Below are 25,705 nucleotides of genomic sequence, written 5' to 3'. Positions count from 1 at the left end.
CTTTGCCGACTGTACTCTTGGCTGTAATTGCCTTTTTAATAGCTCAGTGGAACTGAATAGATCTGTCAGCACTCTGACTGCCCCCACACTTTCACATGCAAATATGTGATGAACGTGTTACTCACACTCGTAGCATCACACTTTCCTTCTCATCCGCCTTCACTTTCACCAGCCAAGAAAAAATCTAAATCTGCTCCTACACTGGCAACGCACAAACACACAAAATGTGTATATTACACGTGGACAAATCTATTGTCTAGTTGTATTTATGTGTTCGTATATAATTCTGCGTACGCAGACTTTGGTACGATTCCAGTTTAACGTGTAGAATGCTTTCACCATAACTCTCGTGGTTCTTTCAAACTCAAATGAGTGGCTTTCTTTACTGTATTCATAAGAAGATCAATTACAAAGTATGCGCAGACACAGATAATAACATCGTTCTTCAACTATCTGAAAAGTTTATAAAATCCAGCATCAATCAAGTATAATGAACACGATAAAGTCTCCATGCAAAGTCTTTAGTTCGGAGCTTGGGGGGATAACCACCGAGTCTTTTGTTTCTGTTGTGGAGGTAACGGTTATTTCTATTGTAGTGGGTTTATAAATGCTTATAATTAAAACGAAACTTGCGGTTCACTCCTCAACTCCTCCTCTGTGATGTGATGGTTCTCATCGTTTATTGTTATTCCTGTGCGTTCATCCGTTGTCCAAAGTTTACAACAACTCAGCTCTGAGAAAATTCTTCAACTATTTCGGAACTCTGGTGCATACAAAGCAAGAAAATTATCAGCGCTGAAGCGCTCCCCCCTCCCCTCAACTCGTCCATCATGCATATACTCGTCCACTTATTTAAACCAGAGTAAAATATGGATATAATTAACCAGATAATTAACTTTATGAATTAATTATAATTTCAGGGATAGCAGCAGCTCAACAACAATCCTTCCGAGTCAGACCTACCGACGTGGAAGCCAAATTGGGAGACTACGCAATGTGAATATTGTCTTTAAACATATGCTAAATGAATGCTTTCTCATATCTGTTGACTCATTGTTATTTATTAAAAATTTATTTAGTATTCGCTGTGAAGTTGACAATCAGGCTGGAATGGCTCAATGGACGCGGAGTGGATTTGCACTAGGTAAGCCTTTTCTTCCTCACTTCCACCTCTGCTTTGTCCTAGAAAATTATGCATGAACTTCCAACCACGTGTCAACTCCCAGTCAACGTAGGTTCATTTTGCAGCAATGGGAGTGCATGTTGGTGTCTTTGATAATGGTGACTATCATTCCGCACAGCGTACACATTAGCATACCACCAGCTACAATATGACGTCTTGGCCGGGTGACTGAGTGTTGCGTGGTCGCTGGCCCGACCTTCCGAAGACATTCATTTTCCAGATAAGGTAAAGATAAGACGGGACAGTTTCGGCGGATTGTTTGTGCCTGTGAGACGACAAGAAGAAGGAGAGAATGCTCCGTTTCGGTGGGGCAGAGATGTATGAGGCTGTCGGCGAAGAAATATATGGAGACGGTGAATACACGGAAAATTGAAGTTATGTATTTCTCCACTGCATATTGCTCCACTCATTAGCTATTTCTTCTTCCTCAAAGAGTCAGACAAGGCAGGCTTCTTCTTCTACTGCTTCCTCCTTAGATTGGAGGTTGCTCTCCCTTTTGCAATGCTACTCTGGCATTATTTTGAAGACAAAAGGGGAAAGCAGAGAGGAAGAAAGTTTCCAGGACCGTAAATTGATGTGGTTCCTAATAATAATTATACCTCCTCCACGCCCCACGCTTTCTCCCAACCGCCGAGTATTTATTACTTGTTCGCTCGCTGCTGTTCCTCTCTGCTGTCCGTTTACCAGACCCACGGTGCGCCACGAGAGAGAGAGAGCGAAGAGAAGAAAGAGGACAAGTTTCTTGGGCGATAGTCGAGTTTCACTTGAATCCTAAACAAAGTGTGATAGAGGCTGCTTTGTGAGTGCTTATTATTAAGTTAAGACAAACAAACGAACAAATTTCCTTATCGTGGCTTCAACTTTGAGGAGGATGTTCAGAAGGACTCGAGAAATTGGGCAATATAATGAACATTGGGACATCTATCTGTTTTTAAGGAGACGATATTTTCACCTTCTTTTGACTACATAATAATACTTCCTGTTGGGTATTATTTCCTTACCGTGCTCTGTAACAGTCATCTATTCAGTAGTAGAAAGTAGTGTCATAATTTCGGCCAGGTACTCAAAGTCTGAGCTTTATGACGTGATTATTTGTTTAAAAAGTAGCTCAATTTTCTACCTTGATTAATGAGGACTTGAGTCAAAATACCACTAAACATAAAACAATAGAGCTAATAAACTTTTTACTAGTTTATGAAGGGTGCATTAATCGTGTGTGAAATGGTTAACCTCACACAAAGGATTTCACTTTCGCATTCATTGTTCTTTCGTAATAAAGCTTAAATATGTTGACAATTTGCCAACCAATATGGAATTTAAGATTGCAGTTAAATCTTTGTGTGGCTGCACTGATTTAAAGCAAGCCCAGCAACCAGCACACTAAGAAGTTTATAGATAGCACCCGTGAGCTGTTTATCCTCGTAGGTCACGCAGCCACATTTCTCTCCCAGTGAAAGTTATCCAGGGAATCAGCCCAGAGCAGTGGAACAACAACAACAAGAACCAAAGTGTTGTGTGCCGACTACATTGATCCCTCTCGAGTCTTGACTCACTTTTTATTATCGCCCCGGCACCAACCAACCGCTCACCATTACACTTTCTCCGACATTGCTGAACTTGGTTCTCTTCTGATTCTTGGTGAATGCTGCAATTTTTTCCAGTTGCCCCATCCTCGCTGCATGTGTATTCCTCGCCCAATTTCTCCTGATAAATGGCTGCAGCTCGAGAAATAATAAAATTGCAGCACTACAACAATAACATACAGTCTTAAATTTTTGTTGGAATTTGCACCCTTGTTGTTGGGGTTGCGAGTCGAAGCATGGTTCGTGAACTCATGAAATGCAATGTTTCGCAAAGGAAAGTGCAAGGCGTGGATGGGGGAAGAGTGGCTCGCTGGTTTGATATCTTGGTCTCATAAAGTTCTCAAGAGCGTTTTTTATCATCCATTCAAACCTAGATAAAGTGCGTGTAGTTCTATTCTATGAATAGAGGTTTTTGTAAAGCGACTCGTGGGTGCGATTTCATAGCCCATAACAGCCCAGGCCAGACCAAGTACAAACAGAAGTCTCCTCTGGCTTTGGGTGACTAGCACGATTCCAACCTTTTTGTATTACGAATGTGCAAATATATTTGAACGAGTTGGTTTAAACGTCTCTTTATTCGTACGTAGCCCTCCTCGCTAGTTAGAAATAAGGAAGGCGGGTGTTGAATACGACTGGTAGAATATTGTACTATTCGAAAAAGATATGAAAATTGTTGGCTGCCGGCTAGACGTACAAAAAAAGAATACGAATTGTAGTTTTAAGTGGTGATCCGATTTTTTACACGCTCCGGTTCAAGGGACATTTTTAGTGATCGGTTTACAACTTGACTTGGAGACGGGCTTTTTCGTCATCATCCAATTACATTATAATCCATGTAAGCACTCCAATATAAGTATGTTTCAATAGTTGGGATCATTTTTTATTGTTGAAAATTATGGTTCACATTAGGATAATATTTGCGTAAAAAGGTGACATATGTATGTACGAGGAATGTTCATAATCATCTTCAATTAAGTTTAAGATGATAAGCTCAGCAGACATGAGGGATACTAAGGATAAGATCATATATAGATACATATAAAGCGTGCGTCTTATTTTTTGTCTGCTATTAAATATGGCGGATAACAAAAGGCTAGTAACACAAAAATTTGATAAATTGAACATCCTTCGTATGTTGGAGGACTAGTGGATGACCAAATAAATTGGATATTGCATTTTTGTTTCCTTTACTTGCTGACCAACAAAGTTGAAAAGGCTTGGAAGGTTTCTCGGTTGTATTTTCAAAGAATTTGGTCGGGCTTTGAAGAATCGCTTGTTTCAACTTATGGGCAGTAGGAACACATATAAATTCCATCCCGTATTTACAAAAATTGAGATCCAAAATCCCAAGCTAACCTAGACTGCCTGGTTGTAAAATTTTCTAAGAAAAAAATAGGTATTTTATTAAATCGAATCAGCCCAGACCGTATCTTCTTGTATAGGCTCGAGATTGCCTTTTTGTAAATTGATCTCATTTCTTACAAATTGAGCTCATTCTGCGAAATTCTTTTATACAACGTGTTCGTAAATACAAGAAATAAAGCAACACGCTGAAACAATTGAGTTAAGCTAAGCTCGTAATGTTGATCTACCTTTTTCATTCCTTGGTCGTGTTCAGGCAGGTTCCATCAAGTGCATATATTATAAACATTTCCGGGTTATATTCGATGATGGTGTTGGTTTCTCGATAGTCTAATTTTAAAATTTATTTATCAGTTGAAACAGTTTTTGGTTTCTTTTCCTCCTTTCGAAGGCACATGAAATGCTGGGCTCCAAGATTGGTCCACAACCATTTTAATCCTCTTAAATGGAAAGATCGGTCTATTCACTCGGCAGGTCTTTGCAAAGTTTTTATTCTTAGAACTCTATTCATTGTGGCATATTTTCCAAGCCACCCACACACACGGGCGCATAAGACATTTCATTGTAGTTTGTCTCATTCCTTTGTAATATAATGATCTTATTTCGTAAGACTACTCTTTGGCCGAGGTTACGAGTTGGTATAGACCTGCGATGTACATAATATTTACATGTATACGTACATTATTTAAATGTGGGTGTACATGTAGTTGTTATCATTTAGAGTTTCCGAGATCAAAGTTTATATCCCTCATTGTATGTGCATATTAGTAACCTGTGCAATCCGTGCTTTACTTATTTCATGTTAAATGCCACATGAAGAGATTGATATTTTTGTAAATACGCATCAAGTACATAATACTTTGTTATTCAAGTTTTCATGTAGGATTCGGCTTTTTGTATATTTGTAAGAGTGGTGAAAGCTTAACTTGTAAGCACTTCGCATGTACATATTCGCTGCGGTAAAATGTGTTGCACTTTATTTGAAGCTTGTTGTTACATACAAGCAGTTTCATGTAGTTCATCTCAAAGAAATAACTGTGGCGGTAATAGATGTTGCGAGTAAAGTTATGATATTTTATGACATGTTTCTCTTGTAACCACGTATCTATCTTGAGCATGTTTGATAGGATAATCGGAACAAAAGGGTTTGAAAAGAGGCTTATCCTCCATAAGCAAGAAATAAAATACGGGATGTGTTGGAAGCAACTAAACTAACAAGCTGCTCCGTATTGTCTTCGAATTTGCAATTTCCCCCCTTGTTCTGGCCCCTTTGCTATGTTATTCTCATGTAAGATTGTTGAAATGGAGTACAATATAATCCCGAAACTTGGATCTCTTGGTAGCGTTCTCAATGCTCAATTCTTTCCTTTTTGCTTACCAACCAACCAACTAGCCTCCAATTTCATTGTGAAAGAGTAAGTAACCTCTTTTGTGCCAAAAACTCTTTTAAGTCCTTTTACTAACTAACAAGTAGCTCGGTCGGCATAACATGGTACGCTACGACTGCTCAACAGCGAGACTGAAGGGAAGTGAAAGGATTTGCTAGAGTTTTGTTCTCAAATCTTCTTTGGATTTGAATCCAGATATAAAAGAATGAAGTTCATGTTATGGTGTGGAAGGATGGTGTAGTAGGAGTTTGTTTTTTTCCTGCTCAGGAAATCCTGCTACTCGAGTTTTGGTTCTTCTGGCAGGACTCTTTTTCTTTCCCAAAAAAGTCTCTGGGATATTGGCATCAAGTCGTTGCAGTTCTAATTGTGAAAAGTTACCAATTCTGAAATCGAATTTTCTGAATTTCAAATTGCCCAAATATTCCGTAATATAAAGCTAAAGTTTAAATTTATTCATTATGTGAAACTATTACCTCATGGATAAAATTTTATTATAATAATTTTCCAGAGGTTTTAGAATTCAAGTTCAGTCTTGCTATTATTTATTATGTCATGTCCTAGAAGTTGTGATAGCGAAAGGGGCAAAAGCATCATCAACAATGCAATGACTCTACTCTGATTTTGGAGAATGATTTGAGGGATTTTTTGAAGGACAATGGGGAAGAATAGAATTTCCTTATGTCATTTCACGGAGGATGGAGATCCCTTTCATCGACTCACCAAGTCAAGAAAGGCAGACAAGATTGCACTCTCATCCTCTCTGTTGCACTCACTGATTCAATTCAATGACTGCTTTACCCTTTAAAATGTGAACATCTTGGTTTATTTTATGTACAGTCAGTGAACTATTTTATTAGCTGGATACTCCTCCCAAACCCATTTTTCTTGCTTGATCCAAGATGAATTCATTTAATGGCCATGCAAGTGCATAGATTTATTCAACTGCAAGGAGAAGTTAGACTTGCAATAACAACGGCAGCTGAACCATAAACTATACAGTAAGTAGATGCTTAAGATTAGTTAATGTGCGAAATTAAATTGCATTCATTGTTTGAGATATTGTTCATGAGAGGCGGTGCGAAAATAAAATTGCATAGAGAATATGTAGTAAATTTAGTCAGGAAATTTATCCTGATTGAAAACGTGAAACTTTTAAGGTTTTATCTAACATATATATTAAGTATATGCATGATCATTAATCTGTCATTGGTTGCATGTCACAATCCAGTTGTGCTAGGAAACTCTGTTTTAATCACGGGGCACAAGACTATACGAGTAGTTTTTCAAAGCATAATTATGTATTTAGCAAAATGCAGGGTTTGTATGTTTTACTAGTTTTAAAATTCGATTATTGAGATTGGCAGCTTGTGGGATTCTGCTGTCTGGTTAACAACCACAGTGCTGACATCCATGGCATTGGGCTTTGTTCCCTCATTAACATTGCACTTTACAGGATTTAATTTCCTTTATTTTATTACTGCCTTGGTTCCGTAGCATGCAATATGTGCATAAATAAGTGCATACATGCACATGCTCATGTTCGTTGGTTTCCTGGTAGCCCATTCAATTTACAATAGTAACAACCGTCCGTGGTGTTTAATGAGCGAGGGAGAAAATTTACAGGACATCAGGACGCCTCAAAATTCCCTACTTTTGTGTTGTTTACCAACATAAACCAGTTGTATTTAAACAAATCTGATAACTGATTTCTCTTGTGACATCATAAAAATATAAAACGGGCAATATTGTTTGCACAATGTTGAATTTGTTAATCATTCCACTGTGAACAATTTTGGATTTTCGTAATTTCATAGTCCCGCTGTCGCTAGTGCCTATAGTTCACTAAATCATTTGAGAGAAAGATCCCCTTTTATTTCTTCCCTCCTGCACTCGTCGTTGCATGCCACTTGAAACATTGGATAGTTAAAGCAATGATAATTTGTCCAAGTCATAAGTTTTCGAACCCCTCATCTTCAGCGAGATGATTGATGGAGTACTAGTGACACAAGCATATATCTCATCCAAGTATTTCACAACACCTTTGTGCCCACATAAAAAAATCAACGCGGCACCGAGTTCAGCCAGAATAGATGTATGTGCATTGTAAAGAATCTGTCTGAATGAAAAGATTTCATGAACCTAAAACCCAATGATTTTTCGTGAAAGTGTGATATATGGTGTGACTAAAGTGAAAGTTAGTTCCTTATGAGCCAAGTTAAACTTTTTGCTTCCATTCCACCCAAAAACTTTATCTGAAGAGAACTGAACAACAACACCTTTCTTCGTTATTAAATCCAGATTAGCAGTCCGAGTCAGCAGTCATTCCACTTTGTCTGAATGAGCCCAGCTAATACCCGGCCTCCCTCCGTTCCTCCCTCCTCTCAGTAATGGAAGTGGTAGAACAGCTTGCTGCTCAATGCACGAAGAAGGAGAAAGTATCTGGAGAAAGTATTTGAAAAACAGTTGCGTGTCCTTCCTAATTTCATTTCCTTGATTTAACTAGCTTACTTAAGGAAAGTTAAGTTTATGCATTTCCCAAAATGGACAGAATCGTTTAATTAACTGGGAATGCTTAATTTTGCAATAATATCTGATTGCATTAAGGTATCGAAAGCTGATACAATTAGTCGAAATATATATGTTCTCGTAGGTTATTTCATCACATGTTTAGGGTCAAATACTTCAATAAAGACAATCATTTAGGTAAATGAAGGGCTTATTCACTAAATACGACATAGACTTTAATCTAATTATCTGGCTGAGATTCTCACTGCACGTCATACATAATCGCAAGGACTAGGTTGTTAATAAATTGAATTTTCATTAAAAGTGACACACGCTCAACACCACTCGTCCAACACTGAGGCGAACAAAAGGTGGCATAATATAAACTTTGTTTTAGCACCACCGGTTAAGAATAGTTTGCTAGTTATCTCTCTTGTCTTTCTCTCTCTCTCTCTTGATTATTTGCTGAGCTTCGAGCATCCGAGTGACTGAGATTCTGTTAAATAAATTGTTATACATACGCCCTACCTTCGTTGGTTGGTTGGACGTCTGTTTCAGAAATTGAATTAACTTTTACGCCCTAGACCAAGACTGTAAATTGAAGTTGATGAAGAGGTGACAGCAGTTGTTTTTGTTTGCCTGTAGTCCAAGCCTATCCATACATCCAGCCTATCCATACGTGTGAGAGGGCACGGTAAGCACGGGATATGGCAAAGTCATTGTGAGTTTGATGGAGAAAGGAGGAGGACGGGATGACTGGAAGGAAGGATGTAGAGACAGAGGAGCGACACGTGAAATGAAGGATCGTTGAATTAAATGTATGTGAGAGATTTCAGAGAAAATTTTAGTTGATGATGTGATACGACATCAGCCAGTTGGTTTATGCATTAGTTTGCTGACTAGTTGAAGCACTTACTTATTATTTGCTTTGTGTAGCCCGTGCTCTGGCGCATGCACGTACATTCAAAGATATACAGGCACGAGGGATGAGAGGACGTGTCTGATATTATTAGTACTTGTGTTATATAGGTGCTATATGCATGCATGTATACGGTGCATATGGCACTATGCAGTTAACTCTGACGGATGAAATTGAAATTCGGGAGCGAGGTGTGCTAGCTCCGCCGAGTTAAATATGTACGTCGTCGGATGGGTGGTGGTGGGCTGGTGGTTGATAGTGATTGACACCATGGAGGATGAGTAAGTGCTGCTGGTATTGTCAGTTTTAATAAACGAGTTGTTGTTGTGAAATGCATTCCTTCTTCTCCAAAAAGTTTGTTTGACTTGTGGGCCACATCTCATTTTCCGCACTCACTCACTGTTAGAACTTTGGGATCCTTTCCTTCAAAATATCCACCGTTTGGTGATCCTATGGCTGCGGTAATGATGTCTACATATCAAATTTAAATAAAGGAAACCATAAATGTTCCGTGGTTTCTGCATTTCACTTCACAGTAAATTATATGAAAACCAAAATGCCAGCAATATTATTTAGCATTTTGACATTGTCGTCCATAATTGTATATGTAATGTGGAACATGGATACATAGATTTGTGTATATCACGAGCAAAGTGGAACTGCAAGATGTCAATTAAATTGTACAGCGAACGAGGTGTTTTAAGCAAATTGTTTCCGACACTCCTCCGTTACAAGTTCAGCAGAGCATGGTCGTATGCTCTTATTTACTCAAAGGAGATGATTTATATGAATTGTCTGCATTACTATTAAAGCACACACATTCTCGTATTCAATGAGCAAAATCAGTACTTCATCTTGCACAGTAGGACTGAACATACCGCGTTCGTGGAGGAAATAAATTGCGCTTACATATATTCACACGGTCATATACTTGGTGGACGCGAGTTAAATTTGGCAGTGTATTTGGGATTATTGGAACAGATTTAATTGGTGAGACCACAAAGTCCCATTCGCTTCGCTTATTCAAGGACCGAGGAAATAGTCGCATTGAAAGTTAGCCGAAATCAAACCATTTGGATTTTAGGCTGGTCTGGCTTAGGACCGGATTCAAATTTCCATTCAAAGTTTCGAATTGGAGTTGAAGCCTGGTTATTTCTTGCGGTCGAGTTGGGTTCCACACTCCATCCGCCACTCGCCAAGCACAATAACACACATACATAAATAAATAGTAATCTACCGGTCCGCACTAGTACGTGTAGTGTTGAAACAATTGGGTTGTAGGCAGTGGCAAAATCAACATTGTGTGATTCGAGCTTAATGAGAGAATTGCCTTGCAAATCTGGCTTCAAAATAATAATTTACTGTGAAAGTATTTTCCTCCAAGTCAAAACACCAGATGCATTAGATATGCCCCAAAAGCCAACAGCATTAAATCATAACATGAATCTGTTCCATATCTGCTCTACATGCTTCCAATACAAATATGTATTGTTCGCATAAAGCACAAAAATTCGGGTATGATCATACTGCACATTAACCGCATTGCCACAACTCTTCTGCGATTTGCATTTTAAGAGAAGTCGTCGTCGTCGTCCTCGTCGTAACAAGTGAAGAAAGTTGTTGGGGATAATTCAAGAGAGATTGGATACATACAATAGCGGAATCGGAATGTGTAGTGGACATCTCATAAATCTCAAGTTCCCTTTGGGATTTATACTTTGGCTTCTTTGGTTTCCCTGCCTTGGTTCACTTTCCACTTGTTTGTTGTTTCCACTGTTCATAAAAACCTAATCCAAATTCTACAAAAGAATGGAAAAGACCGCAACCAGCCAACCAGCGTGGATTTGTACAGGAAAAGAGATCGGAATCAAATCCTTTTTGGGGGTAAAGGTGTCTACATTCCTTTCAATGCAGCTTATATACTTTCTCCACCAATGTCACATGCATTCAATTTAACCCTCCGGGTCACACTAGTCGACTCCTCTGCTGCTCTGTACGAGTGTCATACATCTAGTCTTCGCCCTTCATTGTTTTCCCTGTCGCTCCTTTTTTGTACAATTTTACCCAAGATTTAGGTCTCATCCTGTAATTTTAAATTCTACTATTTCTGGAATCTATTTTTGCGTCAATGTTATGCACATAAATCTCACCCAAACTCAATGAGCATTTATTCACCAATATTGTTATTGTTATAATAGAAGAATGGAAAGTCTTTTTCACGTTTTCTCAATGTTTTTTGCGGATTTTACAAGATTTATTGCTCCTTATAGCAAACTGCGAGCAGGGACGAGGAGTGAGTGCAATATAATGCGAAGCGTAATGTAATGGAGGTAGAAAATGCCCTTGCCCGAGCTACACTTTCTCCAGCACTAGGCTCCGACGTCCGTACAGAGATGCTTGGCTTTGGAATGATGGGAACGAATTGGAAGCTGTAGGGGAGGAGAGTGGGAGAAAGTTTAAGTGTGAATCCAAGTCTGGGTGGTTTTGGACTGCTGGCTGACTTATAGCCGGTATTAATATAATGTGGGGGCTAAAATAGAATAGATAGGACTTGGACCGGATCGCATCGCAGATGGATACGTTCATTACATTATATTACGCTGCATTATGCTACATTGAGAGAAAGAATTGAGCCTGGTTGAAGAAGGAGAAGGGCCTTGGTTTGCTGGCTGTAGGTCGGAATGTTTGTTCCTCTTCTTCTTTCTCTCCCTTTGGTTTGGTGCTGTTGCTGCTTCATGAATGAGGAAAAGTTGGAACGGCAGATTACATCTATATTTTTGGAGCTGCTGGCTCTTCCTCCCTGCCGCTGTCTCCTCACAAACTTTTCTGTGTGTATTCACTTTTTCTTGGAAAACGGAGGAATATCCGAGAGAGAGAGAGAATGTGAGGCAAAAAGTATGGAGCTGGCTGGTTGGGAAGGCGGTTTTGGGAGGATATAGAGAGTGTAAGAGGAAGAAGTGAAGTAATCCAAAGTTAGTTACAGCACGGCTACTTCGGAGGATAAGTTAGTTTGGTTCGTTTGTTCGTTAGTTAATCATGGCTGATAACTATGACTGAATCTTTTTATTACTTCTTTTTCTTTGCTTCCCCAATGTCTGATGGAACGAGAGGTTCTTACAAAGGATATCTCCCATGTTTGTCTAAATTTTCGATTGAACTCTCTCTCCCAGAATTTTCCATCCACCACAACTTTTCTACTGGATGGTGTAATTTAATGTGCAGAGAGGAATATTTTATCTTGGTGAAACAGAAACGGGGATAAAATTTGTCTTTTGGCAGAATCTCCTTTTGCAATATGATGAAAATGAAGAAGGGTCCAGGTGTAACTGACGAGCAACATATATATCTTAACGAGATAAGTCCCTTTCCGACTCATCCGATTTGTGTCATGGTTTATCATCAAAACCAGCACCATGGTTTGATGAGCCACGCAACGAGGAGGTCGTCCGTGTTACATAATGGGATTGAAAAAAAGACGCTTCTCGTTCAGGTATAGATAGATAGGAGACGCATAAGTTTACGTAAATTTGTGTATATTCTCCCTCATATCAGAATATGCATACGTTTGTAGGTATAATTTCCATTATTTTAGGATAAAAATGCCTGAAAATGCAATTCTGTCACAGCACAAGCATTTCTTTTCAAGATATTCGAGAAGTTTCAAGTCCTTGAAGGTGTGAATGAATGGCGATGGCTTTCCCATTCCACTCAATCAAAGATTAGTGTTGGTTAGTGTGTGTGTGTCTGTATGGTGAAAGGAGACGGAATCGCGAATTTACTCATGGGTCGGGCACAACATGAATCTATTAAGACCGAAAAGCACGGTGTTTTGCATTTGTTTTGAGAGAAAGTTGGACCAGTTCCAATAATGGGTTCACTTTCCTGTGTGATTCTCCACTCCACAAAAACCAGCTCATCGACCTGCCGTACTTTTGTGGTGGGAAGGTCTCGCTGCATAATAATCTGGGTATACGGGTTCTCACACTTGAGTTTTTTTGTACATTTTGTGCTATGACGGGGATGCATTGTAACTCAATGTAACGTTGCGTAATATAATAATAATGTGGGTTATCTCTTTTTAGTCCTCAAGTGTTCAAACAAATATGGTGCACATGTGTACATATACACACATATATAGGTACACACCTAGAACTTCTATGTATATGCGGAAAATATTTTGCTGAAATCCATATCCAACTTATCCTATCATCTAGAATTCTTGTCTCTAAACTTATAAGCCGCCATCAACTCGGAAAACCAAAACACAAAAAATACTCGGTCGGAGAATGTACATTTGTATATAGTCCAACAGACACACTTTTTGAAGAATAACTGAGATGGACGCTCTGAATTCTTTGCATTTGTCCAACGACGATTTTTATGTTCAATGTTTTCATCCGCTCCATAGACTTTGATCTTTCCCATTTTTATATTATGTCTCGTAATCTCACAAATGTACATTGTGTTCTCCATGTGCGAGCAATATATTTTTTCATGTTCTGCGTTATTCAATGTGGAATGGAATGACCACCATGCCGCCACCCTTGGCCTAGAATTATTTCACAGTTGCGTTCAACCTTCAGGTAACTAAACTGAAATACAGTTTCATTTTTCTCGTGAATTGACATTCTTTCAACGTGTTTTAAGTTTTAACCAGTGGAAACTTAAGCAGAGATACGTGCATTAAAAGTTTAAATATTCTATTAATAATATGATTTTGTAATCCACAAAATTCATGTTCTTGTTTTATTTATTATGTCAAAAGATACACAGTTATTTGGCGTCAAAAAATATGTACGATGACCGTAGGACATAATAACTGATTCTATTCTCAACTCTTCTTCCAGCCAATCAATCAACTTTTATATTGTAAAGTGAAAAAAAATGTCACGTTGCCATTCCATCAGTCACTTTGGGATTGAAATCAACAGTCAGTCGTTAGATTGATCCATTACTGATTTGATTCCTGATAAGATGGTTAGCAGCACTGAAGTGGTGGCGTGTATTGAATGAAATATTTTATTTTATTTAAAATATGTACTTACGCTGCATTTCAAGCTGTCGTGACACTTTGGTTTCGCCTTATCTCGTCATTCAATTTCTACGTGGAAAAAAAATTCTGTCAAACGCACCCTTTTAGAGGGGGCAGGGTACTGAAAAATCTCTGGAATCTGATTATGATTGAAAACAGTAACGTCTGATAAATATTTGTTTCGTAGGTAAATTCGAGAAAGCAGTTATGTACAATTGCGTGTGTACGTACATACATATGTTACATGCCGTTCTAAAATTTGTGTGTGAAATTGTTGCTTTGTTAGTTACTCATAATTTGCGTGCATTGACTCCATTTCATATCATACTAATGATATGATGGCTAACTAATGAGCAGTCCAATTTAGTCAAGTCAGGAAAACCAAGTGTGAACTTGATTCATTAATCCAACGAGCCAAACAAACCAATGTTTTGTAGCGATTTAACTCTGAAGTTATTCAATAGTATGGAAGCGTTTAAATTTCTTGTCATGAGTGGTTTGATTTAATTTTCCCATCAAACGGGTTCAAGAGATTCTTAACTTTTCTTGAGTAAAGCCAATTACAAGAACTGGCTTCCGGTCTCGGTTTCAAATTTATTTTTTTAACCGTGAAACCAAATTAACAATTAAATAATTGGCTGCAAGTTTATACTTCCTAGAAATTTAAATGTAACATGTAACTCATTTCACAACGAAACCAGCGACCCTAAGCATTGGACAGTAAAAAATATCTAATGTTTTATTTGTGTCATTTATTTTTTATAAATGTCAATTCAGTCATTAAACTTATGAATGGTTTTCAGCTCTACGAAGCACCATATATATTGAACTAGTAGCTAGATAGGTATGGGAATAGCATTTACATGCATAAGCAAAATAAAGTACTCGCTGCATTTACAAATCCAAGGCAGGAAGGGGCTAAATTTTCCTGTGAGAATCGAAAATTAGCCGTTAGCTCAGCAATAGTGCTTTTTTAGTCTGCGCTTCAAGAAGTAATGTTGCAGGAAACCTGAGTTCTGAAGTGGCTGTTCCTGCACTCCGAGACCGTGCAGAATTGGGGAGATAATGCGGTGGATGTTGCGTAAGGAAATACGATCCTCTTAGATTCCCAAACCATTGCCATCGTTTCCTTTCGAGTTTGTTCTCTCCTAATAAGTCGACGAGGAGAAGGAGGAGAAGAAGAAGGAAACGACTTCGCAAAAGTTTATGAGGTTGTTCTAATCCGCGGAAGAGATGAGAAAGCGAATATATGGACGACAGGTGAATGGACGTTGGAACTGCGTATCCCCCAACATCCGATCCGATTGCATTTCTGGTTTTTGTTTCTTAGCCCGCAGAGGTTAAACATATATCTGATTTTTGGTTTCTAATTTCACAATATACCCAAAACTACAACATACTTGAGACAGACACTCTTCTTTTCTGGATTTCCAATCAAATAGGTTTTCCACATCACAAATCCTATTAGACCTCTCCTTTGTATTCCGCCTACTTGAAGTAGCTCCAGAAAATAAAACGACATGAATTGAACATGAACTTGAGCTTCTTGCGGTCTTCGGCTGGGCTCAAATGCACTGGTCAAGAACTATTGTTTTCTCTCGTTGCCAATGCTTGTGGTCGTCTAAGGTTATCCTGCTACAGAGAACAATTTAATCTGGGGCACTCTGCAAATCTGAAGATTCATTAGGATCTGAAAACACTGGGTAGCTTTAACTTGTGTGTTTTTGTTAGATTTATTGTAATCAATACAGATGAGCTGTGGACGTTTATGAAAAAGAATAAAATTGTGGCAAATAAAAATCTGTTAAAAAGTAGTTTTCAGTGGATAATCTTTCTTAAAAACTTCTTTAAAATAATTAAATAAAACAGATTATCCAAAAAACGTTGATAAAATGATTGAAAATTGTATGACCTCACATCACAATTTTATGTAGTATGTAGCTCTTTATCGTGTATAATTAGCATATAAAATTGCGTGAACAGCAAAAGAACGAGTTACAGTTTTACCTCGTGTTTTCAGTTATCTGATTATGCATAATACTGAAGTGATAACTTGTAATAGAGGAGATTTTCATGGACTTGTACACTCGAAAGCAAACTTGGCCTGACCGGTGGGAAAGAAAAGTTGACATTGTTGTAGAAAAATTAAGACCCAAGAAATTGTTTATGCTGTATCGTTTGTTTGCAAAACCGGTAGCTCCATTAGTCGGCGATTTTAATGCGTATCCCATGTGCAACTTCTGACTTCTGTTGTTAAGCAGCAGTAGTTTACGAGTCAAATTACCATGTTTTTTTGCAAACTAGTTACAAAGTTTATCTTTTCGAGTTGATTTTTTGTTCGCACTACGGTACAGCATAAACACCTACAAACATCCCATCTATGAACAACCCACACACAGCAATGCACTTCTCGTTTAAAAGTTGTCCTCCTCTGCATACAAGGCTGAAATTATTATTTGAATACGATTTTACTGAGACATAGAAGTACAATAAAATATGTCGGATTTGAATGAAAATACAAGCTAGAATGTGAGGCAATATGACTAACGGTAGTTTCGGATTATGCAAATGGCTCATTCTCTATAACTTTGAGGTCTTTGGAAAGCAGTGATGTTGCTGGTTCTTGGAGAAGCAGGGGTATACTTACTTGTAGTCTAGATATGTAAGTAAGTAAGAGGCTCAAAATGTGAGAATTTTCTCTACTCTAAAAATATTGTACTATTCTTTTTCATGCCTTTTCCCCTACTTTCTGAAGGTTGGTCTGTCATAAAGCCCAGATAATGTGGACTTGTACTTTTGTACTTTGTCACAAAGGTCATTTTAAGACTGGGATTTATATTTATGATGGATATTCATAAGCAGGGTATGCATCGGGAAAAAAAGGAGTGGATTTCATGGGCCATTAACGCAACATTAACTCCCGTATCTGTCTATCTCTCTCCTTCTTTTGTAAATATCTTCTCCTTGGCTCCAAAGAACGGAGGAATGAATACATTATTCGTCCAAGTTATTGATCACCATGTACAATGGATGGAAGGAGGAGGGGATAGAAACCAAGATTCAATATTCAATAGGAATCTTATTGGTTTCCTTTGTGTTGGCTCATCCCTGTATAATTTCCTTTTTTACCATGAGACTTTCACAACGAATCAATGCAATAAACTTTTTTGCGATGCGGTAAAAGAAGCAGCCAACGAGCACACTTCACCTTGTGAATCGCGCAATATTAAATATTTTTTTATCTACAATGTACTTGAAATGTAGCGCAACTTACATAAGCATTTATAAACATATGGCGTGGTGTGGCACAAGGCTGCTGGTTACATGGCTTTTTGTGATAGAGGAAACTTTCATTTTAAATGTTGGAGGATAATGTAATGTAATTACGGCTGCAGGGTTCTGGCTCATTTTCCGATGGATAGTTCTTGCATGGAAACTGAGAGTATGTACGAATTCAGCTTTATTCAACCGCTCTCAGTTTTCTCCCTCGAACGTGGATACTTTTCTCTCTGGTTTCGTTTGGCGAGCCACGACGTTGTCCAGCTCCTTTTATTTGGTGAGCATAAAAGTGGGCTCTCTCTGTGAGAGAATGAGAGTGGAGGACAAATTGTAATTAGAAATGAAATGGGAGTGTGAAATTTCACTCATTGCTGTACCCGCTACTTTGTTTGGTTCTCTCTCTACAAGAGTAATTCGTAAACTTGTTTGTTTTGTTCTTTTCTGTATTTTGTTGTCCTCGGTCGAGCTTGTTGTTGTAGCGAGTTGATCCATTAGGGGACAAATGAGCAACCAACTTTCACTTTTTCCACTTGGTTCTAATTCTAATTCATTTATAATGAATGTTTTTGCCCTCAAAATGTGAGGAATTAAAGGAGAAAGTGACAGAGACAGACGGAGGAGCAGATTTGCTTGATGTTGATGTAATGTTGACTGTTGCGACAGACATTCCGTCCGACGACATTTTCCACAGAACGATTAAATCTTTAATCTCACTGCTCAAGAAATTCTAAATAATTTCTATTCTAATGTCTCTCCCATCTTTCAGCCTCTCTTATGCAGAAAAAAGTTTGTCTTTATTCAACTCGAGATTCTCGACGATTTGTAATTGCTGATGGCAGTTTTTGTTGTATTTTTGCTGAGAACCGGGTAGGCTTAAGAAGGGTGGAGCTGACGTGATGTTGATTAAATACCTCCGACTACAATGGAATATTTTTTGCCTGTCCTCGTGATTGAAGTGGTCTCTGTAAATACCCTTTCTAATCTTTCTTGCAATATGTATGCTGACGTTGGTCTGCGCATATCTGTGTTTGCATTATTTTCTTGTATGTCATATATTCCTCGAGTTGTTAGAATTACAAATAAGTACATTCACGCAAGGACCAACACCTTGTACTCATTGGCCATGAAATTTAAATCCTGTTTGAAATTGTGGAGCATGACATTTTTCTTGTGCCGTATTATTGCAATTTTGTGAGTGAGTACTGCACTGCATATTTTATCCAACCAGATCGTCACTACTCTTGAGCAGTAGGAGAAGAAAGCTTCCGTTTCACATATTCTTTGCTCTATGTTGGATTTGAATTTTATCAAAATTCACATTATATGCCATGCTATTCCCTTCTTCCCTGCTCTAATAAAGACCAAAGAAAAAGGCAATGTTGGAGAGGGAGGGTTGAAAGTAAAGCACTTTTACCAAGTGAGTGAACGGATTTGAATCTATACAATTCAGTTCTGTCTAGATTCCACATTTACTATTCATTTTATTTTGGTGCAATGAGCCGTGTCTTTTCACTTTAGAAAATGCTCTTACTTACTCTCCAACTTGCTTCTGAACCCAAATTCTTGGATATTCATATGTACGAGTGCGCTGACATGGGTTATTTTAACCATTTCTTACTCGCATGCCATCCTAGAAGTAAAAGCGACATTCGTTCTCTTTTTTCTGGCGACTTAAAATATTAGTTTATTTGTGTCTGTGTGTACATACTTATGTATCTGTGTGCACATGTTGGTCGAGGTTTACGCATCGGATAAACCACCAAGATAATGATAACAGAACTTTCTCCAGCTCAGCTATAGAAATTCATATGTGGAGAGTCGTTGCAACGTGTAATGCAGCCAGTGCAGTGCAACACATGGTCCTGGAACCCCTGGATTCCAGCATTTATTGACTAGCACTGCACATTGCATTGTATTTTTGACAGTAGTTGCAATAGTAAATACGAGAGAGAAAGTTCAACAAAACCCGGCGATATTTGACGTACGTAATTCTCTTATATGGACAATTGAACAAATTCCAAGTCTCATGCTGTTAGTTTATAGTTTTGTTAAACTTTAGAGAATTTACAGCAAATTCGGTAAATTCAAAGCAACCACATACAAGTTGTCCATTCCAAAATTCCACGTAAACCAAACAACTTAAACCCATAGAATCGAATCAACATTTCAGTGCAATGCATCACTGTACGTAACTCCATTGTATGCCGTTATTTTCCATTTAATTTGAAACATGGCGTTTTGAAACTGCTTTTGAATCGAGCTCCAAGCCAAAAGAAAGCCACAAAGAATGAAATATCGAGATGGGGTTGGTACTATTATATAAATATAAGTGTCTTCGTAGTCCTAGTGTGAGCCTACATATGTAGGCACTTCTATGTACATACATATGTACCATCCGCCACTAACGGTTCTTCATCAACAATCGTCAATAAGTTTGGGTTAAAACTTCACTATTTTAATAATTTTTTCAAGTACAAATGTATTTATTTATACACATAGTTATATATACTTACACGCCTATAAAAAATAGTAAATGTAAGTATAATTGGTGCACCGATGAGAGGATTTTGTGGTTAGAGTATGAGAAAGTCTATAGAAGCTCTATAGTCCAGGAGGATGCATGAGTATGTTCGGGACAACAAGGAAAGGAAACGATTAGCGTTTCTAATAAATGCTGGATAAAGTAGGACTTGGGAAAATGGATACTATTTTCATCTGTGACATGAAAGTGTTTAACAGGCAATAAAAAGGCTGAAAAGAGGCGGTGGAGAGTGTTCATAATGGAGAAAGTGCACTTATGAAACTCTGCCTTGTTGAAGGGCGGAAGTTGGCGGAGACTGAGTTCATGAAAGGTGTTGCTTTGCCTAAATCGTATTTATGTGCACTAACGTGGGATTGCAAATCCGGATTTTTTGAATTATCCTAATTCATTAAGCACGGCTATAAATTCAGATTTAAATCCGTTTTAGAAATTTGTTACCCCTTTTAAAATTCAATGCTTTTATTTAATAATTTTATCGAATTCTTCTCAGCTCATGCATTGACATTGTTAAAAAAATATTTTCCTCTAAAATCCGAATTTAGTTTCTGTGAAATTCGGATTTCAAATACTTCGAAATTCGGATAATTCAAATTCGAAAAGCCGGATTTGCAATCCCTAGTACATATACTAACCGGTCTCACATTTAATGGAACTTCAGCTATTTTTACTTGCCGGTTGTCAGTCTTGATATAGTGCTGACGATGTCCTTGAGTATATCTCTTTAAATTTTGATAAATAAATTTTTTAAAAAGTATTTACTAATATCTTTTTGGCTTACACGTGCAAAACTTGATCCAATTGGAAATTTTGTTTTCATTATTTCCAACAAATGTTTCAGTTTTTTGGATTAAGTGTCGTAAATTATGCAGCACCCATCACAACAACGATTTTTTGCTTTCTCTGGATAGCTGGCTGTACATATTTATATTCATGCACGTGTAGTCGTCGACTTTAGAAGAGGTTATATTGATGGGTAATGTTTTCGCTCAAATAGAGTCTTAAAAGCTGGTATAAGAATGTGGAATTGGTTTATAAAAGAATAAGCAATTAGGATTTAGTGATTCCTCGCTAAGTCAACACGACACGCTCTTGGCTTCTTAAAATTCTACGGAAAACTTGGATTAGTTGAAGGCGGAAGAAATTTTTGAAATATTTTTGAGCGGAAGTGAAGGTTATTTACTTTGATCAGTCTACACTAGTATGGATGGAGATGATGTTGGTTGGGATTAGAAAGTTAATCTGGTTTTGGAGCCTGGTCCTGCTGCTCACTTTTTCCATTTCTTTCTTATAAATACCATAAGCCAAGCAATAGATCATTCCGTTGTTCGAAGCGTCTATGTCAATAACTAAATCCCTTCTAATTTAATCACTCTTGTTCTATTCGCCCGCCACTCTTTATTAAATTGTCTCCAAAAATTTAACTTCATGAGTAGAATCTGTAATTCCCTTCAACAAGTTCGTACATAAAGTTCCCACATTTTTAAAAATCATGCCAGTTTTTTTCAGTTTGTTGAAGGAAAGTAGTAGTTCTGACTGATCTTGATTGAAGTAAACTAAGCTATGAATGATAGGTTTATAATTTGATGGTCCGAGTTGAAAGTGGTAATAAAGGTAAAATATAGCTCTTTTTTCGAAACTCTCAACAGTTATTAGTGTAAGACAAAATTTAATAACCATTAAATCTAATTGTTGCAACCTGGTTGAGTAATTTAAACGAAAATTTATGATAATTACCATCTTATGTACACGAATTGTTGTTATAAAAGTTGCATTGGTTTTTTGGTTAAAGTCGGATGCTGTATTCCTTTATTTGAATGTTGTTGTTGCAACAACTCGCTATCGAGCTGGGAAAAAAAGATTGGTATCGTATTAATTACCTATAGCTTTGTTGATGGTGTGTATAAATTACTGGTACATAGGAAAAGTAAAGTTTGTTACCGACTTGAGTTTATTGAGGACCAGTTTTTATGTTGCATAGACTTGGGTAAAGTTTCAATTCGTACGTGAGCCCAAGATCCGATTTTTGGTCGCAGCTCAGTTTTCTGGATACTGATTTAGTTTTTCTTCTTTTTAAATTTTGTAATTGTTTGCCTATGTATAACATGGTTCGTCATACCAGATAGGAATATCCAACTTTAATACATATTTTTAGATATCACATATTCCCTCAAAACCTGGACGTTTAACCCAAGTTTTACATAACAAAGCATCACTTTTTCAGTTTTCTTTGTGGAAACTGTGTGTATTGCTTCCCAGTTATTTTTCCTTTTTTGAAAGTGTGCAGAACTGCAGAGGTCAAAAATTGTCAATTCAATCCATTTTGTTTCGTGACTTTTGCTCTCTTTCGTGTTAATGTATGTGCATAAGAATAGCGAGTCTCGGTGAAATGGCATGGGCTGATCCCCGAGTAAACTTTTTATTACCAAGCCGCAGGGCACAATTTCATTTTTTGGACGAATCTTCATTTCATTTCTGAATATTCATCATTTATTTCATCTTTCTTCTATCTTTTGATGTGAGGCAACTGGGTTTATTATGGGCCATGAGTGAAATGAGCATCAAGCGGACACACAAATGTGCGTGTGTATGTCATATGTACTATATGCTGTAGTTAATCAAGAGTAAAAAGTTGAACAAGTTGTTACACTGTGTATTTTGCAATGTGAACTTTGGCATTTATAATTTCATCTTTGACCTATATTTATTAATATTTCCATTATTATGTGAATACGTAGCTTATTGATTGTTTCGTAACTGGCTTTAACGAAATTAAATTCCTTCAAATTCTCCCTTAGTTTCTTTGTCGGAAAAGTAGTTCGAAATTGATGTGGCTTTGTTGCCTCAATGTTTATTTAGGCGCTTGATGTTTTCATTCTGTTTAATTTAGTCTGTTGGCAGTATGAGAAGGAAAATAGAGTTTAGTCCAAAAATGGTTTCCTGTACTATATCCAAGCCGTCTGTACACATCTCTTTGATCTTGGCTAGTTTCAAATTGTGGCTTTGTGTAGATATGGAAATTTGCAGAAATGTGTAGCAGGGCGGAACACAGGAATTTGTTAAGAGAACGTTAATTATATAATATTTAACTGCATAATGTATATTCATACCTTTTATATTTCTTTTCGTTATGGTTGCATGTCTTCTCCATGTTCGGGTAGTTACCTACGTATATACGTGCACATATACTATTTTTATCTATATTCTACAAAAGGCGTTAGGACATGGTTTTGACGAATTCATACCTTAATTGCGGGATGGTTTTTAGTCGTAGAGATTTCTAACTTTTTTTATTTGAAAGCCCATGTCTCAAACTATAGGTAAGCATATCTGGCTTCCGATTTTGTGTACTCTGCGAAATGAGGCAAGGTCAAATTTGGAGAGGTGTCCTTTTTTAGTTTTCCAAACCAGTGTTCTTATAAAATGGCGTTGAGCGATATATTTTTTTCTGAGGTCCTGATGCAAAAATCGTCTTTGCGACTATTATCAATGGACTTAGCATGCTTTTCACTATATAAAACCACTTTTGCCTTATGCTTATCTTTTAAGTCCGTTTTGCAGTCTAATTTCATACTTGTCCTAATGGAATGCGCTCTTTAACGCAACTCTTCCACTTTTAAGGCCCCCACATTTTACGACTTTGATGCTAAAAATCCCTAACGTGGGTTTTATCCAAGGTACATATAGTATATTGCACTGTAAGTACTTTTGACAAAATTTTGATAAGTGGTTATGCCCCACGGACTGAGTTTTCATCAGACCTTATAAAATTTTTGGAAAAGTTCCCGTCGTTTTCGATGTCGAACTTCAGAAATAATTTAACTAACCAAAACGCAATAATTTTATTATTTTGGCACTTGTACCTTGTAGATAAAATAGTTCTGCAGTAGGGGACACAAAAAGATTATTAAAATTTATTTTCGAAAAAATTTTACCATTAATTTTCCAAATAAGTTCACGAGTTTTTTAGGATTCCGCGACAGCTGATTAACTCGGGTCCTTCTCTAAAACTGTTTATACAAAATCTTGACTGTTTGTTTTAATATTACTTAGGACCCTTCCAGCTTTACCCTCAATCTTCATTTGACCCAGTCTGTCCGTTTTCAAGGTCAGCAGGTCAATTTCCCGGTGCACGGTCCGATTTATCACTTTTCATGGAAAAGTATCAGCGACGATGGAGGCACAACGTTATGTAATTCATTGTGGATTCTTTTATTATTTCATGCAATGATTATCTAGGGTTGTAATATTAACAATCATCCACCTCTGACCTCTTGGGTTATCATGCTATATGAGTAATTCAGTTTGGAAAGTGTTTTTTTGGCTCCTTCCAACTCTGGGGGCACTGGAGGGGGCATTTTTGAAGCTATCGCCCTAAAATTTTAGACATATCTTTCTGAGAGTATGATCTTACAGCCTACAAAAAATCAGTTCAAAATTCAACTCCCCGCCAGAGATATTCATCCGCGAATTCGTCAAAACCATGTCCTAACGCCTTTTGTATAATGTTTTCTAGACTTGGAGTACATAAATAGCAAGCAATAGTTGTTTCACTAGTTTGTTCCCATCAGTTTTTTGGTTGTTAAATGTTGCCCTTTGCATTTCTTACCCTGTGTTGTGTTTTTCTGTGAGTGTTGGAAAACAAGGAATCATTTTGATGTTGGGCAGATAGACGGGAAGCAAACCCGGGAGTTAACTGGATGTAGGTCTCCCGCAGTGACACTTGAGATGAACCATGTGCAACATTTGTAACTTGTTGAAAGGTCCCAGTGTTCTTAATGCAGCACAAAACCAGGAGAAAATTGAAGCCAATATATAAAGCAGTTGAAAAACTTCATCTCCTCAGAACAACTCTGTCCCGTTCCATGTTTTGGTTTTATGAGGATTGCCTTGTTTTCTATACTTGACTTTTAGTCTAGCTGGAGCTTTCTTTAAATGTTTGTTTTGGTGGGGTGTGGATTTGTCCGGGAGGGATATCCAACAAAGCTGTGCTTGCGTCATAGCTTATATAAAATACATTTAGTTTGTTGGCGTTTCACCACCATACAAATATTGTGTACATGAATCACACTATCGTTTAACTTATTTTTTTAAATTGTGCATTAAATATTTCTGGAGAATATGACAAATAAGATGGATTAAATATACATGCATAGCTTGTAGTATCTCGTAGTTAGTGTACATGCACTAATAATTGCTTCTCGTACAGTGTTGTTGCTTTACGATTTACGAGCATAGCTATTCCAGTGTCTTTGTTCTCGTATTTTTTTTTGTGAGTTTTGGCTTGTCAACTCCCCCTTGACCACAAGTTGGAAAGACATTTACACTCTCTTGGGCACACTTAACAGCCTTGAGGATGGACATCTCATCTGGATCAAGTAAAAGATTGCGAACCTCTTTATGGCTTTTCTATGAGCAAATCTTGCCCCATTTCCTCTGTCCCCGTGGTCATCATCTTGGTCGTAAGGGAGGAAGATTGAGATTGAGTGAGAACCGGTATATATGTATGGACGGCGGATTGCATTACTTGGCCTTGCAGTCACACAGCGAATGAGACCATAATATCCAAGATGAATAGATAGATTGTTGGTTGAGCAACTGGACAGTGATAGGACTCATAATATTTTCTCCCTTTCACGACCTACGTTTATTTTACTTTATGGGATTAATGCAATCAACCATTTTTTGGGAGGGGAGGGACCTTAGAGGAAAGATGCGATGTAAAATAGTTTATGACAGTTCGCCGTAGTAAGTACATAAATGCGCAGTCTGTCCCTTATCTGTATTTTTCCATACACTGGCTGACTTTATAGGTTATTAAAATAGAGACGTCACAATAAATGTAAAAATGACCACTAAACAGTTTGACACGAAATCCTGTGAAAGAATTATTAGTTTTTTTTCGTCAAAGTATC

At 37.6% G+C, this 25,705-nt stretch overlaps 1 protein-coding gene across 2 annotated transcripts in view; it reads left to right on the top strand.

The window, feature by feature from the left end:
• The window catches only part of LOC110843392 (nephrin), a 130,790-nt gene that overhangs the window by 67,324 nt on the left and 37,761 nt on the right, over positions 1 to 25,705 (top strand). For both annotated transcript variants that reach the window (XM_035848676.1, XM_035848675.1), the window contains exons 2-3: positions 921 to 996; positions 1,080 to 1,144. In XM_035848676.1, the coding sequence (XP_035704569.1) occupies positions 921 to 996; positions 1,080 to 1,144 (141 nt within the window). The remainder of the gene's footprint in view (positions 1 to 920; positions 997 to 1,079; positions 1,145 to 25,705) is intronic.

The sequence above is a fragment of the Folsomia candida genome, unplaced genomic scaffold (assembly GCF_002217175.1).
Source record: "Folsomia candida strain VU population unplaced genomic scaffold, ASM221717v1 Fcan01_Sc002, whole genome shotgun sequence".
Lineage (NCBI taxonomy): Eukaryota > Metazoa > Arthropoda > Collembola > Entomobryomorpha > Isotomidae > Folsomia > Folsomia candida.
Note: the sequence above shows the minus strand (reverse complement) of the source record. Positions and strands in the feature narration are given on the sequence as shown.